Raw genomic sequence first — 24,124 nt, 5'->3', positions numbered from 1 at the left:
CTGGATGTATAGTTTGGAGCACCCCCTATAAAAGCAGTCTGGATGTGCAGTCTGGAGCGCCCCTTATAACTGCAGTCTGGATGTATAGCCTGGAGCGCCCCCTATAATTTCAGTCTGGATGTGTAGTCTGGAGCACCCCCTATAACTGCAGTCTGGATGTATAGTCTGGAGCGCCCCCTATAACAGCAGTCTGGAGCGCCCCTTATAACAGCAGTCTGGAGCACCCCCTATAACTGCAGTCTGGATGTATAGTCTGGAGCGCCCCTATAACTGCAGTCTGGATGTATAGTTTGGAGCACCTCCTATAACAGCAGTCTGGATGTGTAGTCTGGAGCGCCCCCTATAACAGCAGTCTGGAGCGCCCCCTATAACTTCAGACTGGATGTATAGTCTGGAGCACCCCCTATAACAGCAGTCTGGATGTGCAGTCTGGAGCGCCCCTATAACAGCAGTCTGGAGAGCCCCCTATAACTTCAGTCTGGATGTGTAGTCTGCAGCACCCTTTATAACAGCAGTCTCGCTGTCCTGTGATATTGACCGTACCAGGTGTCTGGAGACTAATGGCATTGAGAAGCCCTCATGTTCTTGTCATTACCATCTTCCTCTGATCTGAAGCTGTGAGGAGTTTTCTTGAAGCTGTTCTTCATCTTCAGAGTCTGGGGGTAGATCTATCAGATGAAGCCTGACTTTAGATCTGGGATGTGCACACCTGGTCTCCAGGATCAGAGGGCGAGCAGGTGTCCCAGCCTCTCCTGTGTGCGGAGCCTTTTATTGACGTATTTCCCGTGACATTTTTAATGTCTGCGATGTTCTTCAGGATTTGTCCGGAACATCTCAGAGGCTCAGGGATTCTCTGGACAGGTTTACCTTTAACATTTATCACCAATATGAAGGCTTCAGATTAGGAAACGTAATGCTATGTTGGTCTCTTTCACAGTATCACCCATGGTTGGCTTAGGCTACTTCCACACCAGCGTTAAAGTTTTCCGGTGTGGAGTTCCGTCATAGGGGCTCAATACCGGAAAGAAACGCATCACTTTTGTCCCAATGCATTCTGAATGGACAGCAATCTGTTCAGTGTGCATCAGGATGTCTTCAGTCCAGTCCCTTTTACGGTATTTGCCTGGAGACAATACCGCAGCATGCCAAAATTCTGGAACACTTGCCGGATCCAGCATTAGTTTCCATTGAAATGTATTAATGCTGGATCTGGCATTAAGTGTTCTGGAAAAACGGATCCGGTTTCCCCATCTGCGCATGCGCAGACATTTAAATCTGTGAAAAAGATAAATACCGGATGCTTTTTTCCAGATCACACCGGAGAGACGGGTCCGGTATATCAATGCATTTGTCAGACGGATCCGCATCCTGATCCGGAAACAAATGATATGCGTTTGCATACAGATTTCCGGATCCGGCAGGCAGTTTCCGGATTCTTCTAACGCCAGTGTGAAAGTACCCTTAGATACCTTCCACTTAACACACAGATATGCCATCAATGAACAGACTGACGTAAGGTAAAAGGCAAAGGCATCGACAACGTCTCCAGAGAGTTACTTAAAATGAATCCATATTTAATTCTCAGTATAGAGTTAACACATCTAGCAATGTACAGGGAACACCATGGCAATAACTGTAATGCCGCCACTAATGTGCTGTCAGCAAGAACCAGGATAAGACTTTCAGGTCACAACAACAGTAGCAAAGCAGTGACAACACTGTCCTGACGAGTTATCTCTGAAAATATATACTCTCACTAATATATACATTTGTTCATAAAATAAATAGTCATAAAAAAAAATCATCCAACGTAAAAAATACAAAAAAGTTGTCATCTAATTTGTACATAGCTTTGGAACATGATATTACACAATACAGGTGCATCATGGAAGAAGGAGGGCGACAGGTTTACGGTGAAACGCTGTATTCTCAGTCACAGAAGTCGAGAACAAGAAGACATTGGAACGTGGTGGAGTCAGTCTGTTGAGGTCATCATATGTATGGATGACGAGTTGCGTTCTAATCGGTCATTGACTTGTTTCCATTTATTGACCAAGACCATCTCAATTTCATCATCCATTATCAAGAAGAACTTTTTGTCATTCATCAAGACCTCAGATGACCAACATGGAGTCTCTGAGGCTCTTCGTCGCAGCTATCAGTGAGATCTTGCTGGTCCTTGAAGAGCCGACAACTGGAGTCACTGCCTATTGCGCTCTCGGGCTAATAATCTCCCTGGTCACCAATGAATTTAAGACTTTTCAATAAACTGCAACAAAAATTCTCAGAAGATGAATTAGTACAAAACTTCACATCTTGTGTTTTATCTTAAAAAAACTATTGTCTAAGCAATTTCTTTCATAGAAAGAAAAGGATTCTATTTGTATAGTTCTGATCAGGTGGATAGCAGCATTGTAAGGAGAGAAGAACCCATTCTGCCTTCTGACCAGACATTCCCCTTGGCGTCCTTCCAGCCCCTTCAGTTCTGGTCATATTGGCTTGTCTATTCCTCGTCACTTGCTGTGAATACACATGGGTCTAAATCTCTAGCTAGAAGGACGTATTATTTGGATCGTTAGTCTCGTCCATTTTCGAGACCATGAAAGAAGGAATGGAACCAGAAGCAGTATAGGAAGCGCAGGCTTGTACTGCCGGAGAGGACAAGGATCAGTCGATTAAATATAAAAAATCTGGTACAGTAAAGAGGAAACACATGAGACTGATAAAGGTTTTTGTAGTCGTGATACAGCGCACTCGATTCAATGGTCTCGTCTAATATTTCTATTCTGTAGAAGAAGAATACAATGAGAAGTAGCTGAGCTTGTTAAGTGCAGATTTCACTTTACTGTAGACACCTTTGTGACCATCAATCATCTTTCAGTTATTGCTCAGGTGACACGAGACAAGTTTTTCAGTGCTGGCGTAAGAAAACTCTAGATGGAACATTTCATTGATTGATGTGCTGTATAATATCATTTGGGTCCAATTAATGCTATTGGTCGGAACACTTTTGGATGTGATTTAACATTTTTCTTGGTCAATGGCCACCACGGGCACTCTCTTCAAGGCTACTAGTTGCATGAAATGATCCAAGAAGTTCAATACAACATATTGAATTTTGCAAGGATGGAGGGTCATTTTCATCATAGAACAATACTGTATGAATGCCCCTTTAGAATGGCCGCCATCATAAATAATGTTGGCATGTGGTATTTCATGATTATGTCAATTGCCAGTTTTAATCAACGATTCTCTCTTGTGTCGGTTTGATGTACGTGACGATGGCATATGTGTCTACATTCAGTAGAACCTTCTGCCGATGGGAATGGAACTATCATGTTTTACTTAGGATATAAATATGGCAGTTTTGGCAGGGCATGGCTATATCATTCGACAATGCTTTATTTATCTATCTAGAGATTAGAACATGTTCTCTGAAGTCAGCATTATAGAAGACAGGCAGTGTTTTGTGCTACAGTAGAAACATCTGGAATGTTAAATTCATAGGCTCCATCTTTGGGGTTGAACCTTCTCTAACCGTAAAAAGTAGATAGGCGCAATATCACATAATTTTCCGCTTCGTGGTGACATGTTAGAAGGTTTGCTTTTATCAGCATTGTGAATCAACAATGAGTTTACAGATATTTCCACCTAAGTGAAAAGCTACTCTGCATGGACATCTTGGGATTTCAAAGAAGCTGTAGGACACTTGTCAAACAGTAAAAGGTCTCTGTCATATTGAAAGGACTCACTGAGTCAAGCCTGGCCAACAAAGTCTTCAGTTTATGGTTTGGAAGAGTCTTATCAATGAATCCTTGCTTATTTACATGTGTGGACATCATAGACCCTTATGCATTCCTGACAGCTAACATAGCAACACCAGTGAAAGATGCAATGACATTTTTCTTTTCGTTTTTCAGTCCTTGTGTTGTGTCCTCGTCCACAGCATAAGAGATCACACCCATCGATCCCGTGAGAGGTGATGTTGCATATCCTGTCTCGTGTTCCAAAGGATCCAGTCTCAGGGTTGGGTTCACAAAAGTTAGGAGAGCTCTCATAGTAAATCAGATCCCTCTCAGTTGGTGGCTTGAAGAAAGTATATTTTGGTCGAAGGGTCTCAACCCAACCACGGGATTCACGATGCTTCTCCACAACCATCTCTGAAGCGCTGTCATACTTGTCCTTGAGATAATCTCCGATCATTCTAAAATCTGGCTGTGACCACCAGCATGTCTTCACCTCACAGCTTCCGGACAACCCGTGACACTTACATTTGAGATGTCTGTGGTCTGTGATGGACTATAGAAGAAGAAGGAACCAGTCAGTCATACCACAAACAATAATGCATCTCAAAATCAGAACATTTTAGGACATACAGTCAGGTCCATAAATATTGGGACATCAACACAATTCTAAAATTTTTGGCTCTATACACCACCACAATGGATTTGAAATGAAACAAACAAGATGTGCTTTACCTGCAGACTGTCAGCTTTAATTTGAGGGTATTTACATCCAAATCAGGTGAACGGTGCAGGAATTACAGCAGTTTGCATCTGTGCCTCCTACTTGTTAAGGGACCAAAAGTAATGGGACAATTGACTTCTCAGCTGTTTCATGGCCAGGTGTGTGTTATTCCCTAATTATCCCAATAACAATGAGCAGATACAAGGTCCAGAGGTAATTTCCAGTCTGCTATTTGCAGTTGGAATCTGTTGCTTGCAACTCTCAAGATGAGATCCAAAGAGCGGTCACTATCAGTGAAGCCATCATTAGGCTGAAAAAACAAAACAAACCCATCAGAGAGATAGCAAAAACATTAGGCCTGGCCAAAACAACTGTTTGGAACATTCTTAAAAAGAAGGAACGCACCGGTGAGCTCAGCAACATCAAAAGACCCGGAAGACCACGGAAAACAACTGTGGTGGATGACCAAAGAATTATTTCCCTGGTGACGAAAATCCCCTTCACAACAGTTGGCCAGATCAAGAACACTCTCCAGGAGGTAGGTGTATGTGTGTCAAAGTCAACAATCAGGAGAAGACTTCACGAGAGTGAATACAGAGGGTTCACCACAAGATGGAAACCATTGGTGAGCCTCAAAAACAGGAAGGCCAGATTAGAGTTTGCCAAACGACATCTAAAAAAGCCTTCACAGTTCTGGAACAACATCCTATAGACGGATGAGACCAAGATCAACTTGTACCAGAGTGATGGGAAGAGAAGAGTATGGAGAAGGTAAGGAGCTGCTCATGATCCTAAGCATACCACCTCATCAGTGAAGCATGGAGGTGGTAGTGTCATGGCGTGGGCATGTATGGCTGCCAATGGAACTGCTTCTCTTGTATTTATTGATGATGTGACTGCTGACAAAAGCAGCAGGATGAATTCTGAAGGGTTTCGGGCAATATTATCTGCTCATATTCAGCCAAATGCTTCGGAACTCATTGGACGGCGCTTCACAGTGCAGATGGACAATGACCCAAAGCAGACTGCAAAAGCAACCAAAGAGTTTAAGGGAAAGAAGTGGAATGTTCTGCAATGGCCGAGTCAATCCCCGGACCTGAATCCGATCGAGCATGCATTTCACTAGAGTAGAGGCCTGGCAGAGCGTCACCAGGGATGAGACCAGCGTCTGGTGATGTCTATGCGTTCCAGACTTCAGGCTGTAATTGACGGCAAAGGATTTGCAACCAAGTATTAAAAAGTGAAAGTTTGATTTATGATTATTATTCTGTCCCATTAGTTTTGGTCCCTTAACAAGTGGGAGGCACAGATGCAAACTGCTGTAATTCCTGCACCGTTCACCTGATTTTGATGTAAATACCTTTACTGCAGGTAAAGCCGACAGTCTGCAGGTAAAGCCGACAGTCTGCAGGTAAAGCTGACAGTCTGCAGGTAAAGCAGACAGTCTGCAGGTAAAGCCGACAGTCTGCAGGGTAAAGCCGACAGTCTGCAGGGTAAAGCCGACAGTCTGCAGGGTAAAGCCGACAGTCTGCAGGTAAAGCCGACAGTCTGCAGGTAAAGCTGACAGTCTGCAGGTAAAGCCGACAGTCTGCAGGTAAAGCCGACAGTCTGCAGGTAAAGCCGACAGTCTGCAGGGTAAAGCCGACAGTCTGCAGGGTAAAGCCGACAGTCTGCAGGGTAAAGCCGACAGTCTGCAGGGTAAAGCCGACAGTCTGCAGGTAAAGCCGACAGTCTGCAGGTAAAGCCGACAGTCTGCGGGTAAAGCCGACAGTCTGCGGGTAAAGCCGACAGTCTGCGGGTAAAGCTGACAGTCTGCAGGTGAAGCTGACAGTCTGCAGGTAAATCCATCGTGGTGGTGTATAGAGCCACAAATGTTAGAATTGTGTCCATGTCCTAATATTTATGGACCTGACTGTATCTATGTTTCATGTGATTACTGGTTTTGAAGGATCACTGATTTGTCTTTGCGATAGATGGTGGTACGTTGTGGGTGAAATTCTGAAAGATGTCATTGGAGACTTGAACCTCCTCCATCTCAAATGTTCAGGGCAGTATTTCTGACAATTCTGTGCAGATAAGGGTAGACCTGTGTCTTAAATTATATCAAAGGGCTCCAAGCTTATGCTCCTACACTGTGCTACAAAACACAACAAACCACAATGTGAACACCCCCTTAGAGACATGTATATACCCCCTGTGGTACCTATACACAGATTGAGGACCTAGGGTGTCAATCTGCTGTGGGTTATGGATTCATCTCTCCATAAAGCATAATAATTCCTGAAGAATAGGGGAAAATTGGAAGCTTGAAACGTTTGTCTTATCTACGTATTAGTGCAACCACCATTCTACAGAGGTTGGACACTGACTTTCCCTACAGCAGAAAACTTTATTACAAATGCTGAACCCTAATATACTTACTGTTCTTCCTGCTTCATTGTTGTGCCTGTTCATCGCTGAGCGAGCGTCTGGTCTGTTCTCTCGAGCGTCTGCAAATTCTCGAGACACCATGCTTCCGAAGTCCATGTCCTCACTGCAGCCACCCCATTTCCAGCCTTCTCCCGGGGGACCCTTGTGATGGTTGTCACATCCACAGATTGTTGCTGTTCCCTCAGCACAGGCTCTAGTGACAGCAAATGCCACTCCAGCCGAGGCGATGGCGTGAACAAAGGCAGATTCTCGTGTCGCTGGAAAGGAGGAAAATTAGATTAGAAACTGAATTGGTTCACACAGACCCCTAGATAAGCAAAGGAACACGATGGGGAATATAAAGCTGTGAGGTAGCGCCTGTAGGTCAGTGTGAGTGTCGTATATGCCTGAGCACCTGTAGATCTGTATGTCCCTGTGAGTGTCTGTATGTCCCTGTGAGTGTCTGTATGTCCATGTGAGTGTCTGTATGTCCCTGTGGGTGTCTGTATGTCCCTGTGGGTGTCTGTATGACCCTGTGGGTGTCTGTATGTCCCTGTGAGTGTCTGTATGTCCCTGTGGGTGTCTGTATGACCCTGTGGGTGTCTGTATGTCCCTGTGGGTGTCTGTATGTCCCTGTGGGTGTCTGTATGTCCCTGTGGGTGTCTGTATGTCCCTGTGGGTGTCTGTATGTCCCTGTGGGTGTCTGTATGTCCCTGTGGGTGTCTGTATGTCCCTGTGAGTGTCTGTATGTCCCTGTGAGTGTCTGTATGTCCCTGTGAGTGTCTGTATGTCCATGTGAGTGTCTGTATGTCCCTGTGAGTGTCTGTATGTCCATGTGAGTGTCTGTATGTCCCTGTGAGTGTCTGTATGTCCATGTGAGTGTCTGTATGTCCCTGTGAGTGTCTGTATGTCCCTGTGAGTGTCTGTATGTCCCTGTGAGTGTCTGTATGTCCCTGTGAGTGTCTGTATGTCCCTGTGAGTGTCTGTATGTCCATGTGAGTGTCTGTATGTCCATGTGGGTGTCTGTATGTCCCTGTGGGTGTCTGTATGTCCCTGTGGGTGTCTGTATGTCCCTGTGGGTGTCTGTATGTCCCTGTGGGTGTCTGTATGTCCCTGTGGGTGTCTGTATGTCCCTGTGGGTGTCTGTATGTCCCTGTGGGTGTCTGTATGTCCCTGTGAGTGTCTGTATGTCCCTGTGAGTGTCTGTATGTCCCTGTGAGTGTCTGTATGTCCCTGTGAGTGTCTGTATGTCCATGTGAGTGTCTGTATGTCCCTGTGGGTGTCTGTATGTCCCTGTGGGTGTCTGTATGTCCCTGTGGGTGTCTGTATGTCCCTGTGGGTGTCTGTATGTCCCTGTGAGTGTCTGTATGTCCCTGTGAGTGTCTGTATGTCCCTGTGAGTGTCTGTATGTCCCTGTGAGTGTCTGTATGTCCCTGTGAGTGCCTGTATGTCCCTGTGAGTGTCTGTATGTCCATGTGAGTGTCTGTATGTCCCTGTGAGTGTCTGTATGTCCCTGTGAGTGCCTGTATGTCCCTGTGAGTGTCTGTATGTCCCTGTGAGTGCCTGTATGTCTATGTGAGTGTCTGTATGTCCCTGTGAGTGTCTGTATGTCCCTGTGAGTGTCTGTATGTCCCTGTGAGTGTCTGTATGTCCATGTGAGTGTCTGTATGTCTATGTGAGTGCCTGTATGTCCCTGTGAGTGTCTGTATGTCCCTGTGAGTGCCTGTATGTCCCTGTGAGTGTCTGTATGTCCCTGTGAGTGTCTGTATGTCCCTGTGAGTGCCTGTATGTCCCTGTGAGTGTCTGTATGTCCCTGTGAGTGTCTGTATGTCCCTGTGAGTGTCTGTATGTCCCTGTGAGTGTCTGTATGTCTATGTGAGTGTCTGTATGTCCCTGTGAGTGCCTGTATGTCCCTGTGAGTGTCTGTATGTCTATGTGAGTGTCTATGTCCCTGTGGGTGTCTGTATGTCCCTGTGAGTGTCTGTATGTCCCTGTGAGTGCCTGTATGTCCCTGTGAGTGCCTGTATGTCCCTGTGAGTGCCTGTATGTCCCTGTGAGTGCCTGTATGTCCCTGTGAGTGTCTGTATGTCCCTGTGAGTGCCTGTATGTCCAAGTGAGTGTCTGTATGTCCCTGTGAGTGTCTGTATGTCCCTGTGAGTGCCTGTATGTCCCTGTGAGTGCCTGTATGTCCCTGTGAGTGCCTGTATGTCCCTGTGAGTGTCTGTATGTCCCTGTGAGTGTCTGTATGTCCCTGTGAGTGTCTGTATGTCCCTGTGGGTGTCTGTATGTCCCTGTGAGTGCCTGTATGTCCCTGTGAGTGCCTGTATGTCCCTGTGAGTGTCTGTATGTCCCTGTGAGTGTCTGTATGTCCCTGTGAGTGTCTGTGTGTCCGTGTCTTCTACACAATGCTGGCTGGTTTCCATTCGCTAACACTCCGAGGCTTATAGGGCTTTCCTTTTGTAGTCCCTGCTCATCAGACAGGTAGTCCCTGGAGGTATCTGCTCACCAATCTCTGATGAAGATGGGTCACCACTGCGGCCCATGACTGGCTAAGTTGTCTTCTCCTGACATTTTCTGTTTGTTGAGCCAGGGCCAGGAAGTAAATATCTGTGGGAGCCCAGTAAGCACTAGACTGGTGCAGCAGGGAAACAGTGAGGTGCGTAATTAGTTTTTTTAACCTGTTCTGCCACATAGAAAGCTTATTCAATCCCATCAGATGTTTACGTTTCTTTATAGAAGGTATAAGTGCCCCAGATAGAGCCCCTGCTGGCCATGGTGCAGCTATGACTAAGGACTCTGCCTTACAAGTCATGTGCAGTTTACTAGCCAATCATGTAATAAACATGATTATGTGTCATTTGACCAGTTGCATGGACTCTTCTCCACCAGGTAGAGGAGTCCATGCAGGCACATTCCGCATAGGTAGCAAGTAAGATTCAGGGCTCTGATCTTCTCTGCAGTGATATTACTAGAATGAAACCGCCAAACCCATCATCTCAGGTGCAAAATGCAGCATTGGTTTCTCTATGGAAGGTAGGAACATCATGTTATATTATACGTGCACAATCTACATAAGGCATTAGGTCTCCCTGCGCCTTCTGGCCGCCTTGACTCTTCTAAAATGGTTCTACAACTGCATTGTCTATTGGAAAACGAATGGAGCCTTGTCCACTCCTGAGTCACATATTCATAATGTCCAGTTTAATACAACCATATAAGTGGGTTGCAATGTCTCCCATGCCTGGAGGTCCCCCCGCAACTCGATTACTTCCTAATGGACATTGGATTCAAGATCTTCCATTGCCACTTATCGATACAATCCGAGTATTTAATCATCATAAACCATGTTCTTGGTGGAGGAGCATTCTCATTGTGGACAGTCACCCCCATCATTGCAGTATTTATGCCCTGATAGGGAGCACTGGTCAAATCTGGGGCAAACTGTCTCATCGATGGCATCGTTAGGAGTTGAAAACGGATGTGTCTACCCTGTACGGACCTTTATGTCTCACACTTATTTTATCTGGGCTAGAAGAAGCAACAAGTCATCAGCGATGGTTCACAGCAAAGGACAGCCAGGGGTGAAGAGGTCTCCGAGGCTTTCTCTTGATCAATAGGATATCTGCCAGTGACAAGTGAAAATTGGAAGAAAAGTGTGGGGACAATAGGACTGCAGCAGGCCCACCTGAGGACTGAATGGGAGGCTGTGTGTGAGAGGTCTGATCATATGTGACAATCCCCCGTAACCCTGCCCGGCCGGTGCAGCACATGGTCCTTATTACCTGCTGGGAGAATGAATCCCCCTTTGTGCTGGCACTGTCACGCCGTATTACTGGCACAATGGCCCCAGATATTTTATATGAAATTCCCCCTCAGCGGTGATTAGCGAGGACCCACTAAGTCATAGCAACCTAGAACTATGCATTGCAAGGGCCTCGTTGTCGGCCAAAAGGGAAATCCCTATTGAAATGGTTTAATAAAACAATCTAAAGGGCGTGTGAATTGTGGGTGAGCGCTCTCACTTTTTTCTCTTTGGCTTAATCTCATGGTCTCAGAGATATTGTGCTCACGGCAGATCCCAGCGGGGTGCGGACCGGGGTCTCCCGTCAATTTCTTTTACAGAAACTTTTCCATAAGATGCTGGTGCCACAACCCCCCGCAGAAAAGAGAAACATGGACTTATCAAAAGAAGAGCCCCCCGAACACATCCTGAACGCCAACCATTCCTCTTCCGCAGTCCACAGGTCATGACCTGGATTCTGGGGTCATCTTCTCAGCTCCCGCTGACCCTTACAACTTGTCACCTTCAGGCAATGAGCTTTAAGGAAAAGATGAAGCGTTGAGCCCCTGAATGACTGGTTAACTAACAGCTCGCAGGGTCTGACCACAAGGAAATCATTGGCGGTGCCAAGTGACCATACGTGTATGGTTCTATCGTTATATCATGTCTGAGAGGTTGTCACATCCCCGTCCCTGCTGATGACATCATTGATATAATTACATTGTGATCAGACATGAGAGCCACACACCTTATACTACAATAACACCTATTCATCGATTACTGCTGACAACCTGCCTGTATATCATGTCTGAGAGGTTGTCAATCTTTTATTGAAAAATCTGCAACAAAGTATTTACAAGCAGTTTCCGGATTTCCAGAGATGATTACAGTGCGGTACATTAATATCGCCCCCTACAATCCCTATGTTTCTTAAATAGGACCCCCACCCCAACATATCTGTCCAGCCTAAAAGACCAGAACAATGCCCCCTGTGCCCAGTCTCTGTTGAAGAGACCTCTATGTCCTGCAGGCTGGTCTCCTGTGACATGTAAACATTAAAGTTCTCAATGGACAATCTCTGATAAATTTCCCGATGTCTCGCCTTAGTTTTCAGACTGTTCACAGGTCACCGAGGTTTCTTAATTTTTTTTCCTTTTCCCACTCCTCTTTCCTTTGGTGCCCCATCTCTTGGTGGACACATACACCTCAATGTCTCTCTCCTCCTTCATCAGCGGACTCCTGGATATTCTGGCTGCAGATATCCTCACCTTCTCCTAAGACCTGGAACCTCGCAGGAGAGATCTCCACAGCAGGTGATCCTGGCCTCTTAATGGTTGTATGTATGTGTGGTTCCTGTTCAGATGACACGGTCTTTGTTTTTACCACTTGAAATCCCTCCTCAGTGGCTGACTCCATGATTTCTGTGGTGGGACTGGAACCTTGATGTTTGGAAGGGTTCTCTCCAGGGCCTCACTGGATGTCTCCATACTGATGGTTTCTAGAGTTTCTATATTATTACTGGAACCTTGCTGCTCAGAGGAGATCTCACCAGCTGCTCCAGATGTCTCCACGCTGACAGGTGTCACTTGCTATTTATTTCTGCGCGGTCACTTACACTTTCTGGCTGTGGCTCCACCAAGGCTGGATCATGGCGCTTAGATTCAGTTCCTGCAGATAATTCAGGGAAATCTTCCCCATCAGATGGATCTGCGCTGTTTTTATTGTGCTGAGCAAGTGGGCATTTGCGGAAAGTATGTCCATATTCTGCACACAGGTTACAGATGACACATCCCGTGCAGGTCTCTTTCGTATGATCCAGTCCTCCACACATTGGGCATTTCACATGCGGGCAGGTATAGGCCATGTGTCTGCCCCCACATCTATGGCACAGTCTTGGCTGCCCAGAATAGTAGCAGATCCCCCTGTCAGATCCCAGGTAGTAGACATGAGGCAGAAGTCTGGTGACTCCATAGTTCTGCATCAGCTGGACTCTTACTTTGTAGCCTCCATTCCAGATTCCTTCTTCATCATAGATCTTATCAGGTGAATCGAGTGTAGAGTCCCACTCCAGTTGGAAGGAAACACTCCAAATTGCTATATTTAATTTCATGTCATTTTATGTATTTCCTTTGTCACAGCTGCTAAATTCCTATTTCAGGCTGGTGAATTTATTACATACATCCAACACTAGAGGTCTCTGTAACACCATTTATATAGGTCAGCACACAGTAAGTTAAGGGAGATTAGGAGTGAGGAGTTAGGAGGAGAGGAGACAGACTTGGCTCTGTCCTCCTGGGCCTAGCCCAGGGAGTGAAGCTACTTCAACCTTTGTAATCGAAGACTAGGACTTTATTGATCCTTTACTGTAATAGCCCTTCCAGGGACCCTTCCGGGGACTAAGAGAATAATTGCTGTATCTTGTGCAATCTTTTCAAAGAATAGAGCAGAGAGTTTGCCTGCCACGAGGGAGACCGTCCTTGAGTTGCTGAATCACTGAAGAACTGAATATTGCTGAATTGCTAAGTGCAGAATAGAACTTACAGGATCCGAACTATTATTGAAAGGCTGAGTAACCAAAGCAAGATCAGGAACCAAGTACAAGTAAGATCATCATTCCTACACAGTTGAGCTGGAACCTATATACACCACCTCACTGAGCTTGTTATTGGGATTTACAGCTTTACCATCTGTATTTATGACAAAGTGCTGCTATTGGATGATACTGATTTCAAGACTACAATTTACAAGTAAAGTTCCTATATGGTTCAACTACTGCCTCTCTCATCATTCTACTCTATCTCCTAATTGAACCTCACGGTGCTGGCGTCACGAACACAGGGGCCCAGCCACCAAAGCACCCTAAGCATACCCACTACCATCAAGGGCACCTCGACTTCTATCTGGCTGGTGTTCCCTGCAACAGAGAGTGCCCCGGAGGATTTAGTGCTGTCTTCCCCTCTACTGCACGCCGGCCCAGGGAGCTGCAAAAAGTGATTACAACTACTACACCCATTCGGCACCACCATTACACTCACATACTGCCCCTGCGGTCCGGCTCGTTGCACGAGGACCAAAGCCAGTAAAACATGTCTGCTAGTGCCACCAACTCATACTGGAGGAAAATTGTCACCTCTGTGGTCATAGGTTTGAACAACTGGAGAACCTGCAGATTTGTCCAGATTTCATGATGTTTGGTAGAATTACATTTTTCACAGAACAGGTCCAGTCTCTGTGGGAGCTTGAAGCTGATGTCATGGATCCTGGTGGTTGGGACATGATCAATTCATAATCCTCAGACGCATCAAATCCCGTAAAGTGTTTCAGCAGATCACGGCCTATGAACTGCCTTGTGGGGGTGTCTTGTTCTGGGCCGGTGTACTGGATCCGTACTGCATTCCTTCTCTGTGGGGTTTGCAGATCTTGTCACATTGGAGAATAGTCTCTTCTGGGTTCTGGCAGTGTTTAGCTCATTATTGCCCTGTGCTGCAGGTTTACTTGCCCCCGGCTGCTGGGCTCTGGAGCTGACCTCTGTGGCTGATGGTGATGGTTTAGTGACCTTTTATGTTGCCTCTGGGGTCTAATAATGTTTGGCTCAGTGTCGCTCCCAGCTGCTGGGCTCTGGAGCTGGTCTTCTCTGTGGCTGATGGTGACGGCTCAGTGACCTCCATGTTGTCTCTGGGGTCTAATAATGTTTGGCACAGTGTCGCTCCCAGCTGCTGGGCTCTAGAGCTGGCCTTCTCTGTGGCTGATGGTGACGGCTCAGTGACCTCCATGTTGTCTCTGGGGTCTGGCATTGTGTGACTCAGTGTGGCCCCTTTCTGCTGGGCTCTGGAGCTGGCCTTCTCTGTGGTTGATGGTGATGGCTCAGTGACCTCCATGTTGTCTCTGGGGTCTAATAATGTTTGGCTCAGTGTGGCCCCTTTCTGCTGGGCTCTAGAGCTGGCCTTCTCTGTGGCTGATGGTGACGGCTCAGTGACCTCCATGTTGTCTCTGGGGTCTGGCATTGTGTGACTCAGTGTGGCCCCTTTCTGCTGGGCTCTGGAGCTGGCCTTCTCTGTGGTTGATGGTGATGGCTCAGTGACCTCCATGTTGTCTCTGGGGTCTAATAATGTTTGGCACAGTGTCGCTCCCAGCTGCTGGGCTCTAGAGCTGGCCTTCTCTGTGGCTGATGGTGACGGCTTAGTGACCTCCATGTTGTCTCTGGGGTCTGGCATTGTGTGACTCAGTGTGGCCCCTTTCTGCTGGGCTCTGGAGCTGGCCTTCTTTGTGGCTGATGGTGACGGCTCAGTGACCTCCATGTTGTCTCTGGGGTCTGGCATTGTGTGACTCAGTGTGGCCCCTTTCTGCTGGGCTCTAGAGCTGGCCTTCTCTGTGGCTGATGGTGACGGCTCAGTGACCTCCATGTTGTCTCTGGGGTCTGGCATTGTGTGACTCAGTGTGGCCCCTTTCTGCTGGGCTCTAGAGCTGGCCTTCTCTGTGGCTGATGGTGACAGCTCAGTGACCTCCATGTTGTCTCTGGGGTCTGGCATTGTGTGACTCAGTGTGGCCCCTTTCTGCTGGGCTCTGGAGCTGGCCTTCTCTGTGGCTGATGGTGACGGCTCAGTGACCTCCATGTTGTCTCTGGGGTCTGGCATTGTGTGACTCAGTGTGGCCCCTTTCTGCTAGGCTCTGGAGCTGGCCTTCTCTGTGGCTGATGGTGACGGCTCAGTGACCTCCATGTTGTCTCTGGGGTCTGGCATTGTGTGACACAGTGTGGCCCCTTTCTGCTGGGCTCTGGAGCTGGCCTTCTCTGTGGCTGATGGTGACGGCTCAGTGACCTCCATGTTGTCTCTGGGGTCTGGCATTGTGTGACTCAGTGTGGCCCCTTTCTGCTGGGCTCTGGAGCTGGCCTTCTCTGTGGCTGATGGTGACGGCTCAGTGACCTCCATGTTGTCTCTGGGGTCTGGCATTGTGTGACTCAGTGTGGCCCCTTTCTGCTGGGCTCTGGAGCTGGCCTTCTCTGTGGTTGATGGTGACGGCTCAGTGACCTCCATGTTGTCTCTGGGGTCTAATAATGTTTGGCTCAGTGTCACTCCCAGCTGCTGGGCTCTGGAGCTGGCCTTCTCTGTGGCTGATGGTGACGGCTCAGTGACCTCCATGTTGTCTCTGGGGGTCTAATAATGTTTGGCACAGTGTCGCTCCCAGCTGCTGGGCTCTGGAGCTGGCCTTCTCTGTGGCTGATGGTGACGGCTCAGTGACCTCCATGTTGTCTCTGGGGTCTAATAATGTTTGGCACAGTGTCGCTCCCAGCTGCTGGGCTCTGGAGCTGGCCTTCTCTGTGGCTGATGGTGACGGCTCAGTGACCTCCATGTTGTCTCTGGGGGTCTAATAATGTTTGGCACAGTGTCGCTCCCAGCTGCTGGGCTCTGGAGCTGGCCTTCTCTGTGGCTGATGGTGACGGCTCAGTGACCTCCATGTTGTCTCTGGGGGTCTAATAATGTTTGGCACAGTGTCGCTCCCAGCTGCTGGGCTCTGGAGCTGGCCTTCTCTGTGGCTGATGGTGACGGCTCAGTGACCTCCATGTTGTCTCTGGGGGTCTAATAATGTTTGGTACAGTGTCGCTCCCAGCTGCTGGGCTCTGGAGCTGGCCTTCTCTGTGGCTGATGGTGACGGCTCAGTGACCTCCATGTTGTCTCTGGGGTCTAATAATGTTTGGTACAGTGTCGCTCCCAGCTGCTGGGCTCTGGAGCTGGCCTTCTCTGTGGCTGATGGTGACGGCTCAGTGACCTCCATGTTGTCTCTGGGGTCTGGCATTGTGTGACTCAGTGTGGCCCCTGGTGCTGGGCTCTGGAGCTGGCCTTCTCTGTGGCTGATGGTGACGGCTCAGTGACCTCCATGTTGTCTCGGGTCTGGCAGTGTGTGACTCAATGTGGCCCCTGGCTGCTGGGCTCTAGAGCTGGCCTTCTCTGTCGCTGATGGTGACGGCTCAGTGACCTTTATGTTGCCTCTGGAATCCGTGGACTGTTGTGAGTCAAGGATGAGTCTGTTGGGAATAGCTTCAGTGTCTGGGACTGGTATTACTGGGATGACTGGAGACAAGGCCAGGCTGTTACTGACTGTAGCGTCTGCACAGGTTACATAGTTAATATGGTTGAAAAAAGACATAAGTAAATCAAGTTCAACCAAGGGATCGGTGGGGACGCGAATTCAAGAAATAAGTGAGATTTAGATTTCTACACGTTTTCATAAGCATTAATGTTTACTTTTAAGAATTCATCTAAAGCCTTTCTAAAACTGTCCACTGTTCCTGCTGTGACCACGTCCTGAGGAAGTCTACTCCACAGATTCACAGCTCTTACAGTAAAGAAGTTTTGACGTTTCTGGAGACTGAAGTTTCTCCTCCCCAGTCGGAGGCAGCGCTCCCATGTGTTTTGAGGGAATTTTACATGGAACAGTTTTTCACCATATTTTTTGTACGGCCCATTTATATACTTGTACAAGTTAATCATTTCCCCCTTTAGACGTCTCTTCTCAAGACTAAATAAATGTAATTATTTTCTTTCTTCATAACTTAGACCCTCCAGGCCCCTAATCAGTTTAGTCGCTCTCCCCTTTACTTTTTCCAGCTGCAGTGCATCCTTTCTATGGACTGGTGCCCAGAAGTGAACTGCATATTCCAGATGAGGCCGCACCAACGCTTTGTAAAGTGGTAATATCACATGGAAAAGAATATACAAACCGGATTCCCAAAAAGTTGGGACACTATACAAATCGTGAATAAATACTGAATGCAATGATGTGGAGGCGCCAACTTCTAATATTTTATTCAGAATAGAACATAAATCACGGAACAAAAGTTTAAACTGAGAAAATGTACCATTTTAAGGGAAAAATATGTTGAATCAGAATTTCATGGTGTCAACAAATCCCCCAAAAGTTGGGACAAGGCCATTTTCCCCGCTGTGTGGCATCTCCCCTTCTTCTTACAACACTCCACAGACGTCTGGGGACCAAGGAGACCAGTTTCTCAGGTTTAGAAATAGGAATGCTCTCCCATTCTTGTCTAATACAGGCCTCTAACTGTTCAGTCGTCTTGGGCCTTCTTTGTTGCACCTTCCTCTTTATGATGCGCCAAATGTTCTCTATAGGTGAAAGATCTGGACTGCAGACCGGCCATTTCAGTACCCGGATCCTTCTCCTACGCAGCCATGATGTTGTGATTGATGCAGAATGTGGTCTGGCATTATCTTGTTGGAAAATGCAGGGTCTTCCCTGAAAGAGATGACGTCTGGATGGGAGCAGATGTTGTTCTAGAACCTGAATATATTTTTCTGCATTGATGGTGCCTTTCCAGACATGCAAGCTGCCCATGCCACACGCACTCATGCAACCCCATACCATCAGAGATGCAGGCTTCTGAACTGAGCGTTGGTCCGGATGACATGGCGTCCCAGATTTCCAAAAAGAACTTTGAATCGTGACCCGTCTGACCACAGAACAGCCTTCCATTTTGCCACACTCCATTGTAAATGATCCCTGGCCCAGTGAAAACACCTGAGCTTGTGGATCTTGCTTAGAAATGGCTTCTTCTTTGCACTGTAGAGTTTCAGCTGGCAGCGGCGGATGGCGCGGTGGATTGTGTTCACTGACAATGGTTTCTGGAAGTATTCCTGAGCCCATTCTGGGATTTCCTTTACAGTAGCATTCCTGTTTGTGGTGCAGTGTCGTTTAAGGGCCCGGAGATCACGGGCATCCAGTATGGTTTTACGGCCTTGACCCTTACGCACAGAGATTGTTCCAGATTCTCTGAATCTTCGGATGATGTTCTGCACAGTTGATGATGATAGATGCAAAGTCTTTGCAATGTTTCGCTGGGTAACACCTTTCTGATATTGCTCCACTATCTTTCTGCGCAACATTGTGGGAATTGGTGATCCTCTACCCATCTTGGCTTCTGAGAGACACGGCCGCTCTGAGAAGCTCTTTATACCCAATCATGTTGCCAATTGACCTAATTAGTGTTAATTGCTCTTCCAGCTCTTCGTTATGCTCAAATTTACTTTTTCCAGCCTCTTATTGCTACTTGTCCCAACGTTTTTGGGGATTTGTTGACACCGTGAAAATTTGAATCAACGTATTTTTCCTTTAAAATGATACATTTACTCGGATTAAGCGTTTGATCCGTCATCTACGTTCTATTACAAATAACATATTGACATTTGCCATCTCCACATCATTGTATCCAGTTTTTATTCACGATTTGTTTAGTGTCCCAACTTTTTTGGAATCCGGTTTGTATAATGATACAGAAACAATAATGACATGGTGTCCCAATCTGAATATAAATCACATACTTGGTAAATGAGGACCCTCAAAACGCAATACTTTATTTAGATCTAGATAAAAGAGTATCCCAAACCTAACTATGAGGCTGACTACAGTACACACAAGATACAAATAGAAACAGATATCAACAATAACCAAAACCACTCTCGCAGAGAACACTAGGGGAATGTACTCAGCAATCAAGGTAGGGTGAATGACCGGTAAACCAGGGAGGGGGAAATAGGGGCATAGAAATTACTGAACTGAGCTCTTTAAGCACTTTTGGGTGTAATCCATCTAGACCCTGAGCCTTGTTCACATTTACCTTATTTAACTTATCTTGGACCATATCTACAGTTATCCAGTTGAGTATATTACTGGATGTACTAACACCAGCAGCACCGATATCAGCTCCTTTCTCTTCTTTTGTACATACAGAGCTAAAAAATAAATATTTAGTAACTCTGCCTTTTCCTTATTTTCAGTGACTAACCCCCCTTTACCATTATTTAGGGGACCTACCTGCTCAGACCTTGTTTTTTTTAGCATTTATATATTTAAATAATTTTTGGTTATTTGTTTTGCTCTCTTTTGCAACCTGCTGTTCGATTTTTATTTTTGCTAATATTATCTCCTTTTTACAGATTTTATTAAGCTCTTTTTGGTTATACAGTTGAGTTTCTATCTCCTCTGTGATGTTTGGGGGTCTGTAGATTACACCAAGTATTATTTCTTCAGTGTTTATATTCCTTTGAACTTCCACCCATGCGGTTCCCACATCTTCACCATCCGCACCCACAATTGCCTCTTTCACACTGTGTCAGGTTCATTAACTCCTTATCTGAAACAGGATCACTATAACCCCATAGTTTAACACTTCTGTCCACTACTTGGTTGAATTAACCCCTCAGTGACCATGCTGCTGTCTCCCGCAGGGTCTATAGGCAGCCGCCATGATTCTCACAGCTTTACCTTGCATTACAATGCTGTGCACGTCCTCATAGTCCTTCCTGCTGATGGTGTCCCTTCTCTTGGCCGCCTTCCTTTGAGGGACGTGCACAGGGACCTGGATTTTGGGCCCGGCATTAGCCCCTCTTCTCTGTGTCTCTCTCAGTTCCCGGATACAGTTATCTAAATGCTCACAGTCTCTCTCTGTAGAGTCTGTCTCTCTCTGTAGAGGTTGTCTCTCTCTGTAGAGTCAGTCTCTCTCTGTAGAGTCAGTCTCTCTCTGTAGAGTCCGTCTCTCTCTGTAGAGTCCGTCTCTCTCTGTAGAGTCCGTCTCTCTCTGTAGAGTCCGTCTCTCTCTGTAGAGTCCGTCTCTCTCTGTAGAGTCCGTCTCTCTCTGTAGAGTCCGTCTCTCTCTGTAGGGTCCGTCTCTCTCTGTAGGGTCCGTCTCTCTGTAGGGTCCGTCTCTCTGTAGGGTCCGTCTCTCTCTGTAGAGTCCCTATTTCTGTGGAGTCCGTCTCTTTCTGTAGAGTCCCTCTCTCTGTAGAGTCAGTCTCTCTCTCTATTTGTAGAGTCCCTCTCTCTGTAGAGTCCGTCTCTTTCGGTGGAGTCCCTCTCTCTGTGGAGTACGTCTCTCTCTCTGTAGAGTCCGTCTCTTTCTGTAGGGCCCCTTTCTCTGTGGAGTCCGTCTCTCTCTCTGTGGAGTCTGTCTCTTTCTGTAGAGTCCCTCTCTCTGTGGAGTCCGTCTCTCTCTCTGTAGAGTCCGTCTCTTTCTGTAGGGTCCCTCTCTCTGTGGAGTCCGTCTCTCTCTCTCTCTCAGTCTGGAGATCTTCAGTCCTTTCTTCTCTATGACTTTCTCAGTGACTTTACTCCTCGCAGTCACAGCTGCGTCTTCACCCGATCACCAGAATTATAGGAACAACCTTCCTCATCGTCATGACGTAGGCCCAGCTCCAGACCCGGGGCTCGTCTGGAGGCATCAGCCCAGCTCTCCTCACCTCCTCCTGGGTCTGCAGCCATGACCCCTCCCTAGTGGGAGCTCCGCAGCACGCAACTCACACCTGTCTGAGAGGTTGTCACAGCCCCGCCCCCTGATTATGACATCACTGATATAATGATGTGTAATCAGATATGATATTACAGTAACATCTATTTATCACTGCTGACAACCTGCCTGTATATCATGTCTGAGAGGTAGTCACAGACCCGCCCCCTGCTGATGACATCACTGATAATAACATGTGATCCACACACCTTACACTACAGGAACATTTATTCATTTATTACCACTGACAACCTGCCTGTATGTCATATCTGCGAGGTAGTCACAGCCCCGCCCTCTACTGGTGACATCACTGATATGACGTGATCAGACATGAGATCACACACCTTAGAGTGCAGTATGTAGCACACTGTATTTACATTAGTAGCAGTTTTTATTACCTGGTAAAGTAACGTTTCTGGAAATATCAGTAAGGGAGAGTTGACATCACCGTTTCATTTTCCATTGTTCTGATCCGTCGGAAGAAAAGAAAGAAGAGGATCCTGTAAAAAAACGGATCCTGTGCATCGTTTTGTGGACAGAAAAAATGCCCTGCATGCAGTACTTTTTTCTGTCTAAAAAAACATCTCTGGTGGAAATAGCCCAATTGGATGCCAAATGTGCGTAACGGATGCACAGGATCCTCTTTTTTTTAAACGATCCAGTTTTTTTAAGGATCCGTTTTTTTCTCTTCTGATGGATCAGAAGAATGGAAAATGAAATGGCGCTGTGGACTCTCTCTAAATCAGTTCTTTGAAGGGTCAGATGTCACACAGATCTTACAACCAGTGTCAATTTTAGATGGAGAGACCTTGACAGGACTGTTTTAGTATAAGTAATGGGATATCAGTGCAGTGACGAACCCTATAAATGCCCAAACAAAAATATTCCTATTGGGTTTTGTCTCCAGAAACTCTGCAGGCCAAAATATCTCCATGACAACAGACAACAGACTGACCCTGTGTAGTCTGACCCTGCAGTCGTATCTACTGTCTGTCCCCTAAGCCTTGCTTACCGCCCACATGTAAGTAGGGGGCCACAAACCTAACAAGAACTGTCCATGTCTTTCTATAAGCTCGTAAAATGATTTTATTTGCTCACTAAATCAAGTGAGAAAGCAAACAACCTACCTTCCCTGCCCCTACCTGTAGACCTACCAACCAAACTATCCAACTTTCCAAGCTATCAGCCAACCAACTGACTGCCAAATAACTATGGGAGACACCAACCTACATTCAGTACAAAAAAAAGCACAAAAATAACTTAACTATGATTCTGTACCAGAAAACGAATCAGCAAACCAACAACCAACTACCCAGGCTACTAACCTACTTTAAACCAAATAAACCAATCAACCTCTGACAAATGCTACCTTTCTTTTTTTTTTTCTATAAACCAGTCGGCAAATTAAGCACCAACCTATAAAGTAAGCAACCAACTAAAAAAAGCTACCAACCTAAAAGTACCATCCATATTGGATAAGGATCGGCCATATTGTACTGTAACCTGTCAGATGCTGTTTTCTTATGTAATATGTGTTTGGCCAGTACCTGAGCATGTTTCCATGCGAGTCAGAGGTGATCTAAAGAGGAAGTCCAGGTTATCTTCCACTAGATCAAGCCAACCAACGAACCCCCAAAAAAACAACCAAACACAGTAAGCAACTCAAAAAAAAAATCCACCTAACCAAGAAACTAACCAGCCAACCCACTAAAACTCCACAGCGCCAACCAACCAAATAACCGACTAGCCAAATAGCAGGAAAACAAACAGCCAACCAACCAATAAAAAATGACCAACCAGCCAACCAAAAAGCAGCTAACCAGGCAAGCAACCAAATAAACAAGCAAATCAATAAACCGAACAGATAACCAACCAACCAACCAACCTGCCAGGACAACCAATTAACTATCAACAATCAAACAAAATACACCAAACTATAGACCATGGACCAGTGACCATCAATCTCATTTACCTCCAGACCTGCTAGCGGTGGGCGATTCTCCATAGGAGAAAGGACAGGTCGTTGTCTGATGTGGCGTCACATTGGACTCATGTTTTTAATCATGTTACTTCCATAATCAGTTTTAGCCTTTGGCTCCTTATTGTATCTCATTCTACTGCTGAGATGTCTACATTTTGAGCTCTAGACAATTCCTGGTGCCCAGTTCACGTCTACTGATTAAAGTCATGCAAGTTATCCCCTTGCATGGAAGCCCTCTGCACAGTGACTGCAGCTGCAAGTAGGGTCAAGACCCATCCAAAGCCACCATGTCTCCCAATAGTAGTTCTTATGGATTATTCCCAGTCCTGATGACACCAGATATTCCACATATAAGTATACATATCAGCAGCGAGCTGAAACAGTCCGAGAGGCAATGTAAAGGACACAACACAAAAATTTGGTTGCAGACAGAAGCAATTTTTTGACATTTGGTGCTTACTATGACGTTTCTCTCAGGGACGCCCAGTTAGCAGCAGTAATGAGCTTTGAATAATAATCGAATGACCAAAAATGAAGCTGTTGAGGAATATTCGGGGGAAACAGGAGACTCATTCTTCACCACCCCGAACCCTTGTTATGCAGACTAGTGTCAGGGCCGGTAGATACTGACAATGGGATAGGGGGGCTGAGCCACACAGAGACTCATTTATGTGCCTTAGGGCTCGTTCACACAACCGTGCCCTGTTTTGCGGTCCGCAAATTGCGGATCCGCAAAACACAGATGCCGCCCATGGGCCTTCCGCAATTTGCCTATTGGACAAGAATAGGACATGACTTATAATTTTTGCGGGGCCAATGGAGTGCTATCCGCATCTTTTCCAGCCCTGTTGAGGTGAATGGGTCTGCACCCGAGCCGCAAAAAATGCGGCTCGGATGCGGAACCAAACCACGGTCGTGTGAATGAGCCCTTATTCTGCTTTCCTCAAAGTGTGTCCAAAAATACAAAGCGAGAACTTTGGGCCTCGGAACGGTGTAAGGTACACAGGTAGCAGTCCCAAACCCTATTTTTTAAGGGGGTGTCCAGTGGTATGAGAATAAAGGGAAAGGGTCATGAGAAAATAAAGGGAAAGGGACTAATTTTTTTTATGTTTTAAGAATTTATCATAATTTTTTCTCTATTGTAACTTTTTGTATAAAAATAGAAACCTAAAAGCCTAATAATAGCCTGACA

The 24,124-nt window shown here is 46.4% G+C and overlaps 1 protein-coding gene across 3 annotated transcripts in view; it reads right to left on the bottom strand.

Annotated features, from left to right (window-relative positions):
- Positions 1 to 1,574: 1,574 nt before the first annotated feature.
- Positions 1,575 to 24,124, bottom strand: part of WNT3A (Wnt family member 3A) — a 130,690-nt gene continuing 108,140 nt past the window's right edge. For all 3 annotated transcript variants that reach the window (XM_044295134.1, XM_044295133.1, XM_044295135.1), the window contains 2 exons: positions 6,889 to 7,154; positions 1,575 to 4,299 (listed from right to left, as the gene is read on the bottom strand). In XM_044295134.1, the coding sequence (XP_044151069.1) occupies positions 3,820 to 4,299; positions 6,889 to 7,154 (746 nt within the window). In that variant the 3' untranslated portion in view covers positions 1,575 to 3,819. The remainder of the gene's footprint in view (positions 4,300 to 6,888; positions 7,155 to 24,124) is intronic.

Source organism: Bufo gargarizans, chromosome 5 (assembly GCF_014858855.1).
Source record: "Bufo gargarizans isolate SCDJY-AF-19 chromosome 5, ASM1485885v1, whole genome shotgun sequence".
Taxonomy (NCBI): Eukaryota; Metazoa; Chordata; class Amphibia; order Anura; family Bufonidae; genus Bufo; species Bufo gargarizans.
This window is presented reverse-complemented; position numbering and strand designations above follow the sequence as displayed.